This window comes from Arachis stenosperma, chromosome 8 (genome assembly GCF_014773155.1).
Source record: "Arachis stenosperma cultivar V10309 chromosome 8, arast.V10309.gnm1.PFL2, whole genome shotgun sequence".
Lineage (NCBI taxonomy): Eukaryota > Viridiplantae > Streptophyta > Magnoliopsida > Fabales > Fabaceae > Arachis > Arachis stenosperma.
In genome coordinates, this window is record NC_080384.1 from 36,630,287 (window position 1) to 36,648,338 (window position 18,052).

General features: G+C 32.6%; 2 protein-coding genes across 7 annotated transcripts; both read left to right on the forward strand.

The window, feature by feature from the left end:
- The first annotated feature begins 2,421 nt into the window (after positions 1–2,421).
- LOC130944607 (disease resistance protein RPV1-like) lies at positions 2,422–8,557 on the forward strand. 5 transcript variants are annotated; one of them, XM_057873003.1, is made up of 5 exons: positions 2,422–3,109; positions 3,442–4,546; positions 5,190–5,471; positions 5,978–6,717; positions 6,923–7,194. In XM_057873003.1, exons 1-5 carry the CDS (start codon positions 2,499–2,501, stop codon positions 6,957–6,959), a joined length of 2,775 nt encoding a protein of 924 aa, XP_057728986.1. In that variant the 5' UTR covers positions 2,422–2,498; the 3' UTR covers positions 6,960–7,194. The 5 variants fall into 5 exon arrangements, with proteins under 5 accessions (XP_057728986.1, XP_057728983.1, XP_057728984.1 ...); XM_057873000.1 differs by adding an exon at positions 8,025–8,557 and having other exon boundaries at positions 2,424–3,109; positions 5,978–7,628; XM_057873001.1 differs by adding an exon at positions 8,035–8,557 and having other exon boundaries at positions 2,424–3,109; positions 5,978–7,628.
- Positions 8,558–9,129: 572 nt separating this feature from the next.
- LOC130944267 (disease resistance protein RPV1-like) lies at positions 9,130–16,322 on the forward strand. Of its 2 annotated transcripts, none has more exons than XM_057872518.1 (6): positions 9,130–9,680; positions 10,016–11,120; positions 11,565–11,852; positions 13,113–14,030; positions 14,122–14,855; positions 14,976–16,322. In XM_057872518.1, exons 1-5 carry the CDS (start codon positions 9,178–9,180, stop codon positions 14,812–14,814), a joined length of 3,507 nt encoding a protein of 1,168 aa, XP_057728501.1. In that variant the 5' UTR covers positions 9,130–9,177; the 3' UTR covers positions 14,815–14,855; positions 14,976–16,322. The 2 variants fall into 2 exon arrangements, with proteins under 2 accessions (XP_057728501.1, XP_057728500.1); XM_057872517.1 differs by having other exon boundaries at positions 14,965–16,321.
- Positions 16,323–18,052: the final 1,730 nt, after the last annotated feature.

Consider the following 18,052-nt stretch of genomic DNA (forward strand, 5'->3'; position numbering starts at 1 on the left):
TACTACTAAAAATTTGCTAAATACATTAAAAAATAAAAAAGATCTTTTTTCATTGAAAAACGATTTTTTTTTATCAAAATAATGGCGCCCAAACAAGCACTTAATGAAATGACGTCATTTCACATAAATGTAATTAAAATGTATCTCATTTTCACTAGTGATGATAATAAAGTAATATGTATATTTTATTCTAAATTACTGTAAAATGACACCATTTATCTGAAAATTGAGTGTTAATATAAAGAGATAAATATCAAATTGGTACTCGAAAGATTTTGACAAAAGTGACCAACCGTAAGTAGAGTTATCTGGAGTCAAAATTTAAAAATGATGTGTCAGTTAACAATTATAATAATTACAAATTTTACTCACTTTTAATTTTTATAATTTTAAAACATTTCAATTTCAATTTTTTAAAAACCCTAATCCCCTTTCTTCTGAACCCTCATCTCTTCCCCTTTTTCATCATCATCCACCAATTTTCTTCTTCTTTCCTAATAAAATTCTTCTTTTACTCAACCCCTTCTTCTCAAGACTTCACCCCTTTTTCATTTCTCATTTTTTTCTCCACCTCGTAGCAACCAGACCGATACTCAAAATTCTCATCAACACAACTCACAAATGGGTCTGCGTTGATGGTACCACCAACACCAATGGTTCTTCCATGATTCAGATCGTAACCAAACTCCAAGTTGAGGTTCAGAGTCCTTGCCTGGTTGTTCATATTGTTGTTGTTGTTGGCATCACCATATTGATACAGAGGAAGATGATTACTCAATCTTCAAATGGGAAGAGGAGGAAGGTTTGGAATAATGTTGTGAGATTGTTGAATATAGTGTTTGTCATCCTCGTTGGAGAAGTTCACTTTAACTTTCTTTCCGTGAATCTTACGACCTTCTATCTCTGTCATAGGCCCTGGCGGCTTCTTTGGTGGTGTTGAGTCTATTTTTCCTCTTCACATCCTTCCCAATCGCAAACTGAACCATTATCTCAAGAACAAATGGTCTTCCATTAGATGCTTTTGCAGCAGATTCCACTCTCTCTACCGCTACCACTAGCACCACCGCCACCACAACTACAACCACAGAACCTCGTTAACCACCAGCTAATTTCTAAAAATGACATTGTTGAGAGGAAAAAAAAGAAGAAAAAAAGATATTAGCATTTTAGAAAATGATAATGATTTAGTAAAAGAGACAGAGTTTTAGAAAAAAAAAAGAGGATTAGGGTTTTTTTTAAAATTAAAATCGGAGCTTTTTTAAATTATAAAAATTAAAAGTGGGTAAATTTTAACTGGCACCTCACCTTTATACTTGGAGTTGACCCGAATTCCAGGTCACTCAATTAACAATTGGTCACTTTTATCAAATTTTAAAATTTTTCAAGGATCATTTTGTCAATAACAAAGATCAAATACCATTTTATCAGTGTCAAAATCTTTCAGATACTGATTTAGTATTTACCTCTAATATAAAAGAGGTCATTTTATTTTATCTAATGTGACAAATAAATGTGTAAATGTGCACATCCTTTACTGAGAAAAACTGATAAATAAGTCAATAACGCAACTTAAGATTATAAATTTAAAAAGAGCATATATTTAAATACATTTCTAAAAAATTTTGCGTCACACATTTTTGTTTTTAAGAAAATTTTATTGTATCAAAATTTTCTAAATTTTATAAAAATAGGACATATAAATTCCTACTTTAGTAAGATTCTATAAATTTTATTTAGATTAATAAAATTTTAAAAGTGTAATAAAATAATTTATTTTTTAAAAATTTTAATGTAATACTTTTCTTTTGAGACTAAAATATTGACACAAATTTTTTAAAAAATATATTTAAATATATACTTATTTAAAAATTAAATTCGGGTCAATTAAAATTTGGAATTTGAGTTGGAATTCAAATATTAACTCCCCGACAGTCATTGCGTCTAAGACTGAGTCAATTAGTGTGAGTTTTCAATTTGATTCTTCTTCCCTTAGAACTTATTTGACAACCTACAAATTAAAATTCATTCAATTTTTTTTTTCATTTTGAAACAAATAAAAACATAACTTAAATTCGTTTGAAAATTTTAATTCTCACTTTTTTTTTTCATTTACAAATCAAACTAAAAATAATCTGATTTTAAAATTAATTCTCACACTAAATAAATTTAATATGTCAAATATAAAAAATATTTCTATTTATATATTTTAATAATAAGTAAATATTTAATAAAATAATTTTGTCAAAGAACAAAATTATAAAAAAATAACTCTTATAAAAATATTCTAAATTAAAAAATTAAATTATATTCTATTAATATAATAGAATTATTGTAAATTATAGAATTAAATCTCAAATAAAAATAAATTCTAATTTTAAAAAAATAGAATTTTTTCATAACCTTCAAATAATTTCCAGTCGAGCTCTTATGCTGTCAACTGTTTTTCTTTGGAAAGTTGGAGCTGACAACATTTGCAATTTACAATAGAGCAGTAAAGAATGGGGTCGAAAGATCCAAGCGAGAAGGCGCGGGTTTGGAGACCCAAGTTTAAGGCCCTACTATGTTGCTTGCAATCTCCTTCTCCCATGGATTCCAAGCTGCAAGATTCAGCTTGCAGTTCCACTCATCAGTCAACGGATCCCAACAGGAACACGCGGTTATATAAGCACGATGTGTTTCTGAGTTTCAGAGGCACCGACTCCCGCAACAATTTCATCGATCATCTTTATCATAATCTCATCAGGAAAGGAGTTTTTGCCTTCAAGGACAACGAGAGGCTTCAGAAAGGGGAATCTATCTCTTCTCAGCTTCTGCAAGCCATCAGAGATTCCCGCGTTTCTATCATTGTCTTCTCACGTGATTATGCTGCCTCCACATGGTGCCTCGATGAAATGGCTACCATAGCTCAATGCAAGAAAGAGTTCGGACAGAAGGTTTTCTCCGTTTTCTATGATGTGGATCCTTCTGATGTTCGAAAGCAGAGTGGGGTGTACGGGGATGCTTTTGCTTCACATACAAAGAGGTTCCAAAAGGATCTTAGCAAGATTAAACGCTGGAAGAGAGCTATGACGGATTTGGCCAATTCTGCTGGATGGGATGTTAGAGATAAGTATGTATCATGCTTTAACTTATTATAGATGTTTGAATACTACATTGGTAAATTAGATAATTGAACTCAGTTACTGCATAGAACAAGTAAATTGACCAAATCATGAATTGAAAATTAATTGGGACTTGATTTCTTTTTGTTGTAGTGGTTGATAGTTGATTTGAGTTGAAGTCCGTCAAGAATTAATATTTTGTTCTGATTTTTCTGGAAAGAATTGGATTTTATACTATTAAGTCGCTTGAAATCAAAGAATTGAAGTCTAATTCTTGAATGAATAACATACCGTAGTACATGTGATGCTTTAGGGATTTTATTTTTCTTTTCTCTTTCAGGCCAGAATTCACAGAGATTGATAAAATCATTCAAAAGGTAATAAAAGAATTGGATCATAGATTTTCTGGGTTTGCTGATGATCTAGTAGGGATACAACCATGTGTAAAAGAATTAGAACAAGTTCTAAAGATAAACCCAAAGGACGAAGATGTTCGAGTTCTTGGAATCTGGGGAATGGGTGGAATAGGAAAGACAACTCTTGCCAGTGTCTTGTATGACAAAATCTCTTATATGTTTGACGCACATTGCTTTATCGAGAATGTGAGCAAAAGTTATAGAGAGGGCAGTGCTATTTCCGTTCAAAGACAAATTCTTCGTCGAACTCTAGAGGAACAAGATCTAGATAAATATAGTCCTTCTGAAATAGCTGGGATAATCAGAAATAGGCTATCTTCCAGAAAGCTCCTTATAGTTCTTGATAATGTTGATGAAAGAGAACAATTAGATCAATTGGCTATAAATACTAAATTACTTGGAAGAGGAAGCAGAATAATCATAACGTCCAGGGATAAACATATTCTTGAAAGTTATGGAATAGATGCAATTCACAACGTTTCCTTATTGAATTCTCAAGATGCTTCAGAACTTTTTTTTAGAAAGGCCTTCAAAAGTGATCATCCTAGTAGCAGCACTTGTATGGAGCTAACTCCCATCATACTGGAATATGCTCAAGGTCTTCCATTAGCAATCAAAGTAGTGGGTTCTTTCTTGGACAAACGGAATGCTTCCCAATGGAGGGCTTATTTAGAAAGATTGAAGAAATATCCGGACAAAAAACTTACAGATGTGCTTCAAGTAAGTTTTGAAGACCTGCAAAATGATGATAAAGAAATATTTTTGCACATTGCTTGCTTTTTTAGAGGAGACAAGGAAGATTATGTAAAGCGAATTCTAGCTACTTGTGGACTACAACCTAACATTGGAATTCCAGTTCTAGAGGAGAGATCACTCATAACCATTAAGAACCAAGAGATTCATATGCATGACATGTTACAAGAATTGGGGAAGAAACTTGTTCGGGAAAGATATCCAGAAGAGCCAGCATTATGGAGCAGATTATGGCGTTGTAGCAATTTTGAAAATGCTCTGATGTCAGCTGAGGCGGTAATGTTCTCAAATTTAATATTGTGAATTTTTCCCATTTCCGTTAGAAATTTTAGAATAATACCCATATTTTTTTCTAAAGAATTTTTGCTAAGATATTTTAGTCTCCATAGAATTTTTGTTAGACTTTAGGTCTCACATTTGTAAGACAACTGACTCTTTTTCTTATTCTTCTCCGTGAGGGTTGCACAAGAGTGATCCTAAATTTCGTCTGGACCCAAACCGATTGGATCTGGTCCATCTGCACCTTTAATCTCTGTTCTTAATTAAGTTGGTGATGTTGTAGGATAGGTCCGTTGTGGATTGAGATCACCTGTTCCACTACCATGTTTTTATTCATGTCCCCCCAATAAAAATTAAACATGTCTCTATCTAAATTTTACTCATTATTAATTTAGTTAACAAGTGTTTAATTTTTATTAAGTAGGACATGAATAAAAATATGGTACTGGTCTAGTGGGTCAGGTAATATCAATCCATCGGTTGCTATCCATGCCGCAAAAGCGACATGCTTTCCTCCTTCTATTCGAAATCTCTTTTCTATTTCTTATCGCCCCATATGTGTTTAGGGGAGGTCTAATGGAGGATATTCATCATATTATCAACTTAATAATCAACTGAAAGTTCCATTGTTATTTTTCAGGGAACAAATCATGTCAAAGCCATAGTCTTAGATCAGAGAGAGGAGATGCCCGAGTGCAGTCAGTTGAGGATCAGAGGATTGTCAAAATTGAGGGATCTTAAATTGCTTATATTATACCATAAAAACTTTTTAGGAAGCCTTGATTTTCTTTCTCCTAATCTGCAGTATCTTGCTTGGCATGGCTATCCTTTCCCTTCTTTACCATCGTTTCAGCCTTATAGTAGGCTTGTTGAACTGAACCTGCCTTATAGCAATGTTAAACGACTATGGGAAGGCAACAAGGTAGTTATGACTTTTTCATCTGATTTTTAGTTTTTGGTTTAAGGAAACATTTTGATTAACTAATAATGATCTCAATTCTTTCTCAGAAAATATTGTTCTGCAAGAAATCAAACTTCTTTCTTAAAAAATAGAAAAAGAAAAAGAAAAAAAGGTACCTCTTAAATATGTTTAAAAAATGTGGCTCTGTTTTGAAATTTTTTATAATTTAAGAGATTTTTTTTTTACTCTATGATGTCATAGGAAACATAAATATTAAAATCAAATCAATCTACTAGAAAAGATCTTATTATGCTTAAAATGTTAAGAAACTCTTAAAAAGAATTTGATATAATGATAGGTTGATAGTGTAGAATATTTGTTCTTGTAAATAATGGTTCATGCGGTGGGCATTAATTTTACTTATATATGTATATGTAAAACATGTTTACGATGATGTAGAAATTATATCCAAAACTTTTCTTTTATAGCAAGCTAACCTCCATTTATTGATATATTATCCTTCACAGAATATCCCACACTTGGAAAAGGTGGACTTGAGCTACTCAGTGGATCTCATAGAGACATCAAATTTTGAATGGAACGCAAAACTTAAGCGACTAGATTTTACAGGGTGCACAAACCTGATCCACATTCATCCCTCAATTGGACTTCTTAACCAGCTTGCATACTTGTGTTTGCAAAACTGTAGCAGTTTGTCCAACCTCAATCTTGGCGATGATTGTAATTTAAGTTCTCTTAGAGTTCTATGCCTTTCTGGCTGCACAAACCTTAATAAGAGTCCAGATTTCACAGGGCTTTCAAATCTTGAGTACCTCGATCTTGAAAATTGTACAAGTTTATCCACAGTTCATGAATCTATTGGTGCTCTTGTAATGTTAAAGTTCTTGAGTTTGAGAGGCTGTATAATTATTTCTATGCCCAAAGAAGTCAACAATATGATATCTCTTCAAACCCTAGATTTAAGCCGCTGTCTACGACTGAGGTATCCCCTCGGACAGATTTATTCATCTTACCTAGAATCTTTGATATCTCTGGACCTTGGCACATGCCATTTTATAGACAATATTCCTGATTCCATTGGAGTGTTGACTTGTTTAGAAAGATTAAACTTGGAGGAATGTCAGTGTAGTCATTTACCTGATACCATCAAGAAGCTTTCCAGACTGGCATATTTGAATTTGGCGGATTGCTCATATCTTGAAAGATTGCCTGAGCTCCCATTTGATAGTGCACCGTCAGGGGGAAGGTATTTTCAAACAGTATCTGCATCTCGTAACCATAGGTCGGGATTGTATGTTACAACCTACAATAAGGTTATGAAAAAAACCTTTAACTATATGCCGGCTGCGCTTTCATGGTTTGCTAGACTTGTTGAGGTAAGTATTCTCCATGCTTTCCTATTCGCTTTTTCACTAATATATCTCAATTTCCTTTGTTTTATGTGGAAGCAGCAATCCTGTCATTTCCGATGTGGGTTTGACATCATAATTCCTGAAAATGAGAGTAGTGGCATTCCAGGATGGTATTTTAATCATCAGTTTCAAGGTGGATCAACTGTAAGGGTAGCGGACTATGCTGATGCGGATGACAACTGGCTTGGATTTTCATTTTGTGTTACATTTGAGCATGTTAAAAATGATTGTGATTCATCTGAGCTGCTGCGTCATTTTTATCTTTCCTTTGAAAGTGAGCACACGGAAGAATATTTTGATATGCCTTCTTCAGTTGAAACTGATCGGGATATTGATGGAACACATGCTTGGATAATCTATATCTCTCGGGTGCATTGCCATTTTGTGAAAACAGGAGCCCGTATAAGATTTAAATCCTGCAAGGGAATGAAGTTGCACAAATGGGGGTTGCGCATGGTGTTCAAACAAGATATAGAGAAACTGAAGAGGAGGTTACAAAGAGTGGATAATAAAAAGCAGAGTCCTATCTCTGATTCTTCCAGACTGGTCGTCACTGAATGTGTTGATGAAGGCGGAAATAGCAGCTCGGAGTCCAAGATCATGCTTCCTTATAATTGGTTAGTTACCGACGAAGAAGAAAATGAGAAGATGGAGGCAAAGGCCAAAGAAGATAATCTCTCAAATTTGGGCTTTATATAGATACACACAGGCAATCTTAAAAATATACATCTTCAGCTTCCCCAAGGTAAATTATGCCTTCAATCATTCAAATTTTGTTCTTTTGATACCAAAGCTTTGCTCATATGGAGAGATAAAATAGGATCTGACATTACCGATTGCTTAGCTTGCTGCTTCCATCTTCTGATCTGCCAAATGTATTGGCAAAAGTAATAGATGTCTATAATGTATTGTGACATTTTGATGTAATATATACACTGCATAGTGCATACACATTGTTTGTTAAATAGTACCCCCAATGCAACCAATGTCCTCATTAAGCTCGACCCTCTAACTACAGTAGCAAACAAATATGTTGTCAGGCCCATTTACAACAGTTACTTAATTTGTTCATCACTTCATCAACCCTTATTACTCAATTTACATTATTTTACAGCCATTGGAAATGATCACATTTAAACAGTGTTGCGTAGGTACAATCTTTATCGTGTGTCTCGAATTTTACCGATCCAAAAGAAATTTTAACTTGAGTGGACATGATGCCTCTGATCTGATGTAATCTGGTTCTTGTATTTATGGAATTCCAAGTTAACTGGAGTGTGATTCTCTGGCTGTTTTCGCAATCCTTAGAAAAAGAAACGAGTTTAAAAACCACTCTAATTCACCCATCAAGCAGATATATTACTGGAAAAGAAAGTCTTGGAGACTGGAAGTGTTACATATCTACCAGGAAGCCAACAGAAGTGCTGATTTAATGGCAAAAATGGACGCAACTCTTCATCAATGATTACAATTCTGGAATGACCCTCCTAGAGAGATCACCAAAGTTATTGCTGTAGATAACATCGGGGCCTACATTATTACTAAAAAAATCCAGGTGGCAAGGCGTGGGTTTGTGACTGCTATTCATGCCACTTTAATTAGTTTATTGAATCCAGATTACTTAGTGCATGTTTGGACGCTATTATTTTATTAAAAAAAGATCTTTTTTCAATGAAAAAAGATCTTTTTTAGTTTTTTAACGTGTTTGGCAAATTTCTAGTAGTAAAAGTAAAAACACTAGTAAAATAAAAAAAAGATATTTTTTGAGAAGCGGTAATTTACATCTTTTTTTAAAAGATCTTTTTTTCTTAAAAAAAAGATGTTTTTCATGTAATAAATAAACAAAAAAGTACTTTTATATTGTTATACCCAAACATAATTGATAGATAAAAAGACCTTTTTACATGAAATATCCAAACATAAAATTACTTTTACTTCTCTATAAGATCTTTTAAAAAAAGATAACTCGAAAAAAGATCTTTTCTTAAAAATTCACCCAAACAAGCCCTTACATTAAAGAAAAAGTTTGTTTTAAAAAAAATCGTGTATAACTTATAACGTATATTAATATAATTGTGGTTTGTGGATAAATGAAATAAGGTGAAAATTCACATATAGTTATTTTTATGTAAATTAAACTAAATTTTTATCAAATCATCTCACGTTTTTTGAATAAACTTCACATGTGAAACTTTTTCTATTTGTATATATCCGCCTGCTTACTGCATCATTGATTGACTAAAAAGCCAAGCCAACCAGCCAAGTCAAGTCAACCTCACATTACCTCTCGCCCGATGGATTCCAGCAACCGCATCGAAAGCAGCAGCGCCACCGCACCTCGGCGGATCTGCAAATGCGACGTGTTCATCAGTTTCAGGGGTCCCGACACTCGCAACACTTTGGTTGATCATCTCTACAATCACCTCATCCGAAAAGGCATCTTCACCTTCAAGGATGACAAGACGCTGGAGCAAGGTCAACCCATTTCATCTCAGCTCCTGCAAGCAATTAGGGATTCAAGGATTTCCATTGTTGTCTTCTCACCAGATTATGCAGCCTCCACTTGGTGTTTAGATGAAATGGCTGCTATTGTTGACTGCCAAAGAGAGTTCAATCAAGCTGTCTTCCCGGTTTTCTATGATGTGGATCCCTCTCATGTGCGCAAACAGAACGGTGTGTACCAGGAAGCTTTTATCTCCCATTCACAGAAATTCACACAAGACCCAGCAAAGGTCCAACGCTGGAAGAGTGCTATGACCACTTTGGCCAATTCTGTTGGCTGGGATGTTACAAATAAGTACGTACAACACTAACCATTATTAATTCTTCGCTCACGTTGTTTTTGTATTTATATTCACATCAACATCGGGTGTTTTCCATGCTTGGGCATAGGAATTATCCATCAATAAAATTTGATTAGGACAGATTGCTAGAAATCTAAAGGTGCGTTTGCGTTTTCATTTAGTGTTTTTATTTTTAGTGTTTTTTATTTTCTGAATTTTGTGAAGGAAAAAGCGAAAACAGTAAAAACAGAAAATAAAAACATAAACCAAAAGCACCTTACTTTGTCAACAAAAGTTTAGCTCCGATATGTTCTTACATTTTAGTATCATATGTTTGTCTTTCTTTCAGGCCAGAGTTTGGAGAGATTGAAAAAATTGTTCAGAAAATAGTGAAAACATTGAATCATAAATTCTCTGGGTTTGTTGATGACTTAATTGGGATGCAACCTCGTGTGGAAGGATTGGAAAAGCTTCTCAAGTTAAGATCAGAGGATGATGGCTTTCGAGTTTTAGGATTATGGGGGATGGGCGGTATAGGAAAGACAACTCATGCTACTGCCTTATATGATAGAATCTCTTATCAATTTGATGCTTCTTGTTTTGTTGAGAACGTGAGCAAAATTTACAATGATGGTGGTGCTATGGCCATACAAAAACAAATTCTTCGTCAAGCTCTGGACGAACAAAATTTAGATACATACAGTCCTTCCGAGATATCTGGGATTATAACAAATAGGCTACACAGTATAAAGGTCCTGGTTGTGTTGGACAATGTTGATCACTCAAAGCAATTAGAAGAATTGGCTATCAAACCTAAATTACTTTGTGAAGGGAGTAGAATAATCATAACCACCAGGGATGAGCATATTTTCAAAGTGTATGAAGACGATGAAGTTCACATTCACAATGTTCCCCTGTTGAGTGATAGAGAAGCCCGAGAGTTGTTTAGTAGAAAAGCCTTCAAGAGAGAGGATTCAAGCAACAATTTTGAGGAGCTGATTCCTGAGGTACTTAAGTACGCTCAAAGGCATCCACTAACAATTAAAGTGGTGGGTTCTTTCTTGTGTTCCCGCAATGCTGCCCAATGGAGAGATGCCTTGGATAGATTAAGGAATAATCAAGAAGACGAAATTACAAACGTGCTTCGGATAAGTTATGACGGGCTAAAATATGAGGAGCAAGAAATATTTCTACACATTGCTTGTTTTTTCAGAGGGGAGAGGGAGGACTATGTAAAGCGAATACTAGATTCTCTTGGATTATATCCTCATATTGGAATTTCAGTTATTGCGGAGAAATCACTCATAACCATTAGAAACCAAGAAATTCATATGCACGAAATGCTGCAAGAGTTGGGAAAGAAAATTGTTCGGGAGAAATATCCTCAAGAACCTGGATCATGGAGTAGGATATGGAGTTACAAGGATTTCCATCATGTCTTGATGTCAGAAACGGTAATGAGTCACCCTTAGTTTCATAGGAAAATTTTAATTTTCACGTTTCTAAGTGATTGAACATATATATGCCGATGATCCCGTTTTTTTTTTTATGTTTAATTACTTTGAAATTTTTAAATAATTATTAATTAATAATAATTAATTAGTATGGAGTGCAGTTCAAAAATATTTGTTGATTACATATCCGGACTGTTTAAAAAATTAATATTCTTAGAATATTTATTTTTTGAATCTGAAATGAAATATTCTAAAGATATTTATTATCATAAGTTCATAACCCAACAGTAAAGAGGAACCAAATTAAATTTTTTTATTAAATATAGAAATGCCATTTCAAATTTTAAATTACAGAGATACTTGTGTGCAAATTTGACAAAACTACAAAATTTAACATTTTTAAAGTACTTCCATTCTTGTTTACTAAAAATTCATGTTTGTCAGGGAACAAATGAGATTAAAGCCATAGTTGTTGATATAAAAGAGGATATCAGCGATTGCAATGAGATGGTTGAAGGGTTGTCCAAAATGAAGGATCTCAAGCTGCTCATTGTACATCAAAAGAACTACCATTCAGAAAGTAGACTCAAATGTCTTTCTAGTTGTCTGAAGTATCTTTCATGGCATGGTTACCCTTTTCCTTCTTTGCCATCAGTGTTTCACCCTTCAGAATGTCTCGTTGAAATGAATTTGTCTGGTAGCAGTATCAAAAGCCTATGGGAAGGCCGCAAGGTATTATTAGACTTTTAGTTACTACAATACTTTTCTTGTCTTTTTCTTTTTTTTTTTTTTTTTTCCTGCATAAGACACAATTACAGAAGTAAAGTATTATTAATTAACGAAAGAAAATAGTCACACAAAAATTAACGAAAAAAAAAAAATAAACCGTAGATTCAAAATTTATTTTTCGAATTTTAAAAATTCAATTTTATATGTCAGTCCCTAAACATGTACAATGCAAATTATTTATAATTTTATATTAGGCAATTATTTAATTTAGTAGGATTTAGGAAATAAATATATTGTTATTTTCTAATTGATAATGTCACTTCTATATTATGAGTTTGTTTGAATACTATTAAATTATTATAAAAAATATTTTTTATTTTATATTTGACAATATTTTAATAGTAAAAAAAATACTAAAAGAATAAAAAAATATTTTTTTATAAGTTACAATTTATATTTATTTTTAAAATAATTTTTACTTAAAAAATATTTTAACATAATAAATAAATAAAAAATATTTTTATATTATTGTATCCAAATATAATTATCAGATATAAAGATACCTTTACATAAGATATCCAAATATAAAATTCACCCATAATCCTTTTTTTAAAAAGGATCATTTGAAAAATTAAAAAAAATATTTTCATAGAAATTCACCCAAATAAACTCATATGATATTCTCATCATAAACTTTTTTTTATCACCATAAAAAATAAAATAATAAATATAAAGAATAATTTAAAGAATTCTAAAAAATTGATAATATCGCTCTCCTAATATTTAAACTTATAGAAAAGTTATCAAGTATTCTAAAAATATTAATGTTTTAATAATTTTAGTCGTTAAATAATTATATATATATTTTTTAATAAAATTAATGGTTCAAATTATGAAATAACAATGTTTTTAGAAGTTCAAATTTCATTGTCCTAAATGGGTAAATGTAACCAAATTTCATTGTCCTACATGAGTAAATGTAACCAAATTTTATTTTCAAAATATATTTTAATTTGTAAAAAATACTTCCTTTACATTATAAGCATTTTTTTCTAATCACCCACCAAAGTTTCATTTAAACTAATGCGATTATGACAAGAAAATAGTATAGTATTTTAAGCCTTATATTTATATATTGATGGTCGAAAGTTTTTCTTTCTCCCTTAGAAAAATAAAAGTTTTGGTAGAAAACTGACTCGCTGGTGGAGATTTTAAAGCTTTGATTTAACAAATTGACTTGGTGATCGTTGTTCTATTTCACAGACATTTTTTCGCCTGACAATATTAGATTTGAGCAACTCGAAAAAGCTTATAGAAACTCCAAATTTTGAATGGTGCACAAGTCTTAAGCGATTAGATCTTTCAGGATGCACAAACCTACAACATGTTCACCCTTCAATTGACCTTCTTGCACGACTTGTCTACTTGAATTTGCGGGATTGTAGTAGTTTGGTTACCCTCTACTTTGGCAGTGATGAATGCAAGTTAAGTTCTCTCATAGTTCTACATCTTTCAGGCTGTACAAAATTGGAAACTACGCAAGATTTTTCAGGGCTCTTAAATCTAGAATATCTTGATCTTGAACAATGTACAAGTTTGGCTAAGGTGCATGAATCTCTCTGGGCCCTTGGAAAACTTAGATCTTTGAGTTTGAGGGGTTGTCTAGGGCTGAAGGAGGGACCCAATGATATCAGTTGGATGACATCTCTTCAAACTCTAGATTTTCAAGGGTGCTCAAACCTTTGGAAACTTCAGTTTATTTTGAACAAATATGAAAGATCCAAACTTCACCAAACTCTTGGCAGGTCCATCATTTCTCCTCGGATTTCGAAAGCTTTGACATTTTTAGATCTTGGCTTTTGCAACCTAGGAAAAGTCCCTGATGATATCGGAGTATTAAAAGGGTTAGAAAGACTGAATTTACAGGGTAACAAATTCAATAGTTTACCCAGTACCATTGAGAGTCTTTCCAGCCTAGCATATTTGAACTTGGGGCATTGCTTTAATCTTTCTTCATTGCCTACACTCCCATTTGTCAATAACTCATCAGGAGGACAATATTTTAAAACAATATCTGGATCAAGGAATCAGGGTTCAGGACTATATATGCTTTACTGTTCCAAAGTTGATAAATGGTGTCGTCAAAACTGGACAATTATCTGGCTAACAAGATTAATTAAGGTGCGAAATTATATGCTATGCTAAGTCTATCGATACTTCCAAACAATCTCTATCTCACTGATATATCTTTGTGTGTTTTCTTTGGTACCAGCAACCTTGTCATTTCAGGTGTGGCTTTGACATTGTTATTCCTGGGAGTAGTATTCCATCGTGGTTCAATCGTTCATTTATGGGTGGATCAACAATAAGGATAGTGGACTCTAATAATATGGATGACAATTGGATAGGCTTTACCTTTTGTGTAGCATTTTGTGTAACCGATCCTTCAGCGATTTTTGGTTCTTCTCATGACCGGTTGTCCACATCACTCCCGAATCCATTTTATCTTTCTTTTGAAAGCGAACAGGCAGAAGAAACCTTCTGTATGCCATGCCGTTTAGACTTCAAAGGTCGGTCCCAACCTCCTAAGACCCGAAAACATGTCTGGATTATCTATATTTCTCGGCCACACTGCCATTTTGTGAAAACAGGAGCCAATATCACATTTAAAGCCTGCCCAGGCATTGAGATGGGGAAATGGGGACTGCACATGGTATTCAAGCAAGATATAGAAATAATTCAAAGAAAATCACAACATCAGCTGGAAACCTCCGTGTTTTTCTATTCGTCTGAAATCCTACTTCCAGATCATGGGTTGGTTATTGAGGAAGTGCCTGAAAGCAACAACAGTAGCATTGGGCCTAAAATCCAGCTTCCTTACAATTGGTATGTAACTGATGAGGAGGAAAAGGAGAGTCTGGAAGCCAAAAGCAAAGAAATTAATCTCGCAAATATTGGCCTTTAAGTGAGGCCAACCACACACACCACAGGACCATCTTCCTTGAGGTAATTATCCTTCTTTTACTCATTTTTCATATGTTTGTTATTTTTTATTCTTTAACAGAAAGAGGATTCTTCAACAATCACTTATTCTTTTGCTTTGCCACTCTCCAAGCACATATGAAGGTTGAAGAAGCAAAACAAGGCGGGCAAAATGGAAACTCTGTTGTTTTATTGTTGATTCGGTTGAGTTTTGTGAAAAATAGATTAAGTGAAAAATAATAGTTAAGACGAGAAATTCGAGGTAAGTAAACTTGTGAGAAAAAACACTTCTATTAATAGCAAATAAACAATACGATCTAATGATGAGAAATAGAGGTGGAAAACAAGTGTTGAGACCTCCACTAATGTCACAAGAGGATGAATGAGCTTTGTTTAAAGTGGTCAGGGATTGGTTAATGGTTGTTGAGTGTTTTGGTGGAACACCAGAACGCCAGTTTATACTCGTGAATGTGGTGAATGAAATTGTTCTTGCTGAGTTTGGCCGGTGTATAGCTCGTCCGTCGATGAATGTCTTCAAGCTTCTCGTCGGGATGAGTTATACGTCGGCAAGGAGAGAACAAGGGGGTGGGTACCTGCAAAAGACACTCCGACGCTCAAGTCAGTAAGTGTTTAAGAGGTATATAATAATTCTATGAATATAGAATGTAAGACATGAAATGAAAGTTATCATGTGTTATGTTGTGTTTATAATAATTCTATGAATATAGAATGTATTACATGATATAGAACTTATCATGTTACTCCCTGAGATTAGATATAGAAGATTTCTTTTATAGGCATAGAATTGATGAATAAAATTGATGTTATGACCGTTTGGTCATTAAGATAGAAATGATGGTCATTAAGTCGGTAATGAAGGTGTCAGTTACAAGAAAAAGAATGAATGATAGTTAACGCCGAGTTATAACTCATAATGTATAATAAAGACTGAGTTATAAGGTGACGGATCACAGCCCCCAAGCTTTGTCCGCCGATCATATGATCCAGGCTAAGCTTAGAAAATAAAATGAGTTATAACTCGGTTAAAAGATGAGTGAATAATGATATGGTGAGCCCCCAAGCTTAGTCGGGTTATTATGTCGGTATTTATTCAAAAAATAATTGAGTGATAAGAGTCGTTCAATCAAGATAGTTGTGTGGGGATACTTTTCCGCTTAAGAACAATTTTAGCATTTGATTGTATATGAACTGAAAAGTTCAGAGATAGATATCCATTGACGGAATCGATTGTATGATCCGAGGATATAATGGTTAGTTGTCTTGGGAATTTTTCCAGCCCACAACAACTTATTGATAAATTTCTCGCTCAAAGCAATTAGTTATTGAATATTTACAATTTATAGTGAAGGTTTGACATGAATAAGATAAATTAAGAAAATGAATAGGTATAAAGTCGCAACATATATTGAATAATATATATTGTAAAAGTAAAATAGTTCAAAGTAAAAAAAAAAAATATACCTTGAAAGTTGATAATTGTAGAGAAGAAGACGATATATATGAATGTCATACATGCCAAATGTGAATATCTGAATTTTGTTTTGTAGGACATGCTTTAATTTGATAATAAAACAATAAGATAACAGTTATTGAATTATACATTTAGTATAATATTTCTAGTAGTTACAGTATGACGAGGGATATTCTTCGTGCAATAATAATAAATTGCCTGTTTAATTTTTTACATTAAACAAATAGTAACATAAAATTTAATAGCATAAAGTGAATAGTGTAACAGTTATATACAATTGATATATAATTAATTTTTTGATAGAATCCAATTTTAAGATTTAAACTCATCATTATTGTCATTTAATTGTATAAATGAAATTATTAAGCAATAGAAATATAATACATAATGAAATAAAAATGCAATTGACATGGTTATTATATGTCATTATTGTATAGAACATATATTGAGGTTTGAATATAACTAATAAATCAGTAAGTATTAGTTACTCAAAATATAAATGTAAAAGTATGTTGAATAAAATATATAATTTTACTTGTGTAAATAGAAAACTTTGAAAAAAATAAGCAAATTTGATAAGTGAATTTATGCTCGGATTGATTGAAAACCGAGTTCGTTTTGGATTGATTGAAAGCCGAGTTTATTCTCGGATTGATTCATTAATCAATTATGAGATGTGGAATATTATGATACGTAAAAATGAAGCAATTTGAATGTATAAAGTATATACTTTATAAAAAGTTACGATAGATTAAAATTTGATAAGAGGTATTAAAATCTTAAACAAGATTGTTGAGATTGGTTAAAAAATTTGAATGTAAAACAAGTTTTATGAACCTAAGGAGAGTGGGAATGATTTTACTCGTCCCCACAGACGGCACCAATTGTTCTTGCTGAGTTTGGCCGGTGTATAGCTCGTCCGTCGATGAATGTCTTCAAGCTTCTCGTCAGGATGAGTTATACGTCGGCAAGGAGAGAACAAGGGGGTGGGTACCTGCAAAAGACACTCCGACGCTCAGTAAGTGTTTAAGAGGTATATAATAATTCTATGAATATAGAATGTAAGACATGAAATGAAAGTTATCATGTGTTATGTTGTGTTTATAATAATTCTATGAATATAGAATGTATTACATGATATAGAACTTATCATGTTACTCCCTGAGATTAGATATAAAAGATTTCTTTTATAGGCATAGAATTGATGAATAAAATTGATGTTATGACCGTTTGGTCATTAAGATAGAAATGATGGTCATTAAGTCAGTAATGAAGGTGTCAGTTACAAGCAAAAGAATAAATAATAGTTAACTCATAATGCATAATAAAGACTTAGTTATAAGGTAACGGATCATAAACAATACACTCAACTTTCTAAACCTAAAGTATACTTTTGGATTTTCATCTTTTAAACTTAATATTTTATAAAAAATTTATTCTTTCTTTTCCTATCATATTTTAAGTCACATATAATTATTATTTTCCACACAATAAAATTATATTATTAGAATACAATTAGCGGGAAATACAAATCACAAAACATATATGCAGTAATTAAATTGTTAAGTAATGTTATTAAATAAGTGATATGTCTAATTAGTACAATAGAGTTACATATAATAAGTTGAGGTACACGAGAACACTATATATTCAATTCAATTAATCTTTTGGATTTTTGCTGTGCAAGTGAAAATTTATTCGGTTATTCCTAAAGAAGGGTTGCTGTAAC